The sequence below is a fragment of the Nymphaea colorata genome, unplaced genomic scaffold (genome assembly GCF_008831285.2).
Source record: "Nymphaea colorata isolate Beijing-Zhang1983 unplaced genomic scaffold, ASM883128v2 scaffold0650, whole genome shotgun sequence".
Classification (NCBI taxonomy): domain Eukaryota; kingdom Viridiplantae; phylum Streptophyta; class Magnoliopsida; order Nymphaeales; family Nymphaeaceae; genus Nymphaea; species Nymphaea colorata.
The window spans coordinates 1-3,947 of record NW_022205156.1 but is presented as its reverse complement, the minus strand read 5'-3'; the positions used below and the strand labels follow the sequence as shown (position 1 = coordinate 3,947).

At 41.3% G+C, this 3,947-nt stretch overlaps 1 protein-coding gene across 1 annotated transcript; it reads right to left on the bottom strand.

The window, feature by feature from the left end:
- Positions 1–858: 858 nt before the first annotated feature.
- On the bottom strand, positions 859–3,491 carry LOC116245347 (uncharacterized). Its single transcript, XM_031616965.1, has 2 exons — positions 3,308–3,491; positions 859–1,628 (listed from the first exon to the last, which is right to left on the bottom strand). The coding sequence occupies exons 1-2, from the start codon at positions 3,489–3,491 to the stop codon at positions 859–861; spliced, it is 954 nt and encodes a 317-aa protein (XP_031472825.1).
- Between the last annotated feature and the right edge of the window lie 456 nt (positions 3,492–3,947).

Here is a 3,947-nt window from a genome sequence, read left to right as displayed (position 1 = left end):
CAAGATATCAAGAAAATAATAAAATTAAACCGTAGTGTATTATTATATCGCCAGGCTATGAGCAATCGCAGAAGGGTCACAAAGTCGGAAGATGCCACCTTCAAGATCATAATGGTGGGCAAATCAGCAGTCGGAAAAAGTTCACTGCTCACCCGATACACCAAGGATACTTTCCAAAATGAATACATGGTGACTGTTGGTACTTCCATCCCTATTTAGGTGTGGAATTCGCCTCGAAGGTTCTCAAAATCGATGAGAATTTCAATATAAAAATGACGATCTGGGATACAGCAGGCCAAGAAAGCTTCAAGTCCATCATCAAGAGCTACTACAGAAATAGCTCAGCTGTCTTCCTCGTCTATGACATCACCAAGTATTCATGCCACGATCAAGTAAAGACTCTTTTTAGAGTTTGGACGGATGGCTAGCGTAAGCTCAAGAGAATGCGCCTCCAATGTGATGGTAGTTTTGATCGGAACTCACAAAGATGATTAGGGCAAGTAAACAAGTGGTTATGTAGCCGGCAAGTGTAGAAATAATTGGTTGAAAAATGGATGAAAGCACATGGAGTTGAATTATTCTTTGAAACATCAGCAAAGACAGCTGAGAATGTCAAGCTGGCCTTTGAATAAGTGGCAAAACAGCTTTTTCAACAAAGGATGAGCAAGACAAAGGCTTCAGTTTCGACAACTCAAATCCAAAACATCGTCGATTTGCAGGATACAGAGAAAGAATCTAAGGCTGGATGTTGTAATAAATGATTGTTCTAATTATTCGGAAGTTCTTCAACCCATATCTTTACTTTATCTTAATAAATAACTCTCTTTAGTCATGATTGCTACAGAGGTTTCTCGTTAATCATTGGGCAGTCCATCCTCCGTCGACGGTGTAGCTGGCACCGGTGATTTGGCGGGCGTTGTCAGTGCAAAGGAAGGTAGCAAGGGCTCCAATATCAGCGGGAACACTGAAACTGGCTGATGGCTGTTTCTCCTCGATCAAGGCCTTGGAAGCATCTTGCTCCGAAATGCCTCTCTTCTCCTTGATGATGTCGATCTGCTTTTGGATGAGGGGAGTCAAGACGAATCCAGGGCAAATTGCATTAACTGTGACTCCGTTTCTGGCGTTTTCAAGGGCGGCAGCCTTAGTGAAGCCAACGATTCCGTGCTTGGCGGCGACGTAGGCGGACTTGTTGACTGAGGCAACCAATCCGTGGACACTGGCAACATTGATGATTCTTCCCCAGCCCCTCTGCTTCATTTGGGGAAGAGCGTATCTGGTTCCGTAGAAGGCGGAGCTAAGGTTGAGCGAAATGACCTTTTCCCAGATGTCTTCGGGGAACTCCTCGACGGTGCTGATGTGCTGCATGCCGGCGTTGTTGACGAGGATATCAACCTTTCCAAAGTGTTTGATGGACTGTTCAATGAGGTTCTTGGTGTCACTGGGCTTGGTAAGGTCGGCGAAAATGAACTTGGCAGATGATGTGTTGTTGGTAAGTTCCTTCTCAAGGGCCTTGATCTCAGCATCCGAGGCGAAACCGTTCAAAACGATGTTGGATCCTGCAGCAGAGAGAGCGCGAGCGACTCCCAGGCCGATTCCGGAAAGGGATCCAGTGACAACTGCAGTCCTTCCTTTCAAAAAAGTTCCAAACATGACGTCAATTAATATATCTAACAAGATATCAAAAGAAAATTTATTTAGGATTGAAATATTCCAACTAATCTTCTCGAATAATTTTTCAATCCTGTTATGATAATTAAGATATTGAGCATACAGTTATTGAAGATCATGTGGTCAGAACATTCCAGATTTATTGAAGAACATCATAGGACCGAAAGACTTTGCCATTCTTCAAAGATAAATTATCTGCAGCCTTCAGCAAAGCCAACTGGAGAGTGGTTGACAAATTTCTCCATTTACGTCTGAGAGGTTACCCTGCTCAAGCAGAATCTACAATGCCTCACCGTAATCTTTCCTACTCGCTTTTATTTTCGAGCATGGAAAATCGATTTTCGTACTAGTGCTTTGTCTCTTATTTTAGCTACCAATAAGAGCCACCACTCATCATCGAAGCAGCATTGCCTTGCTTTTTTGATCCGAGGGTTCGTTTAGCTGTAAAAAAGTTTTTATAGAACTTTTCCAGCATTTCGCTCTGCATTGAATTGCTTTTGTTAACCTCCAAAAGTTTTCAATCTTCCCTATCGTTTGATTTTGGGACTTTATTCTTCTTCCTATTCTGACTCTGGCGATTCTCTCTGCTTTCAGATTGTTCAGACTCTTATGATGTCTTAGTTCTTATCTTTCTTATTTCTTTTGGATTCTTTGCTTATTTGTGAGAGATTTTTGTTAGGAATCTTTCTGGGCTTTCTTTTTCAGAGCAGCTTGCTATTTCTTTTTCTTTTTGCAGTTCTTTCTTGAAGTCTTCGACCAAATGGCCCAGCTTCATTTTCTCAACAGACTGCCGCAGGATTTAGTGAGTCTTTTCTCTTGTCCACACCTAAGCTCGCCGTGATAATCTGTTCATAGTGAAAAAATTTTAATCTTAAAATTTGTATACAACTGATTCTGCTATTCCGCTGTCAACTCATGGCCTTCCTTTCTGAATTCCTCAGTATCTCAAACCAAAGGATCATGTACATCTCCATCTGTTAGTACTGTTCAGAAAGCCGAAACTCAGGCTCTAGGTTCTCTCTGTATATCTTCTTTGGAGAATCAATATCAAAAAGGTCATCTTCCTTCCACTCTTCCATTGATGAAATCTGTGCTAAATGAGAATTTTAAATCTTCTAGCTCGTGAGTAAGGCAATCCGGCGGAAACATTTTCTGAGAATCCCCATAAAAGAGGAAAGAGCCACAATTTTATCAGCCAACTTACTAGATAGAGAGGTATTCTTATTTTTGATTGACTTTTAGACTCTTGAAGCGAGCTTATAGTAGACTTGGGCCTCATCTATCACCATAGCAATATTAATGCCTTTCTGTTCGTAAGTTTCTTTGAGAAAATTGCAAATCTATGTCAAGAACTATCGAACAAGGGCTTCTCTTTTCTACTTTTTGTCTCTTCATCGAAGAATTTTCTCGCCTCTGTGATTTTGTCTTCTTAGAAGTTGAAACCAGGCAGCTGAGTACGTATTTGTTGAATGATGTCCAATATGCTTGAGTCTTCATCGAGTGAAACATATATAACTTTGGGAATTTTCGAGAAGCAGTTGAAGTCAACGAATTTTTAAGGCTTAGGGGTCTTCTTTGGCCATGAAGTCAGTGACGATTGAACTCAAGTACCACAGGAGGATCGATGAGATGGTCTTACCGATGCCGTTAATCCGTATATCACCTGCTTTCTGTCGTTGTCGATGATTGACTTGAAAATGGATGTGGTGATACGCGTTGGGAAAAACGTCAAGCCTTTCCTCGTAGTAGCGCTTCCTTAGATTGGTCTGAAGCATCAATAATGCTTTCCTGTTTGCAGGGAATGCTCTCAAGAGGGATTCCATGGCCGAGTCTAAAGATGTTCATCACTTCATCATAGTTTTCCTTCGAAACTGTCTTCTCCTCAACCAATCGATCTTTCAGCAGCTTCTATCTGATAGATATTATTGACTTGTTGAGCTTTGCTACAATATTCGGGTCAGTCTCTTGCATCTTCATGATGTTAGCAGGAATTGAATGCTTTTGATGTATTGGATGACCTGAAAGGCGGCTATTGCTTTTTGTGCTGCTGGCTGCAAGCAAGTATTTGGATCACTTTCAATCATTATTTGAATATTATTTCATTTTATCACATTGACTTATAATATGCACTTTATAAAATTAGGGAGCAATAGTATTATAGTTTATCTTTTGTTATTTTTTGAAAATAAAACCCGGGGTTGGGGTTGGGGTTGGGGTTGGGGTTGGGGTTGGGGTTGGGGTTGGGGTTGGGGTTGGGGTTGGGGTTGGGGTTGGGGTTG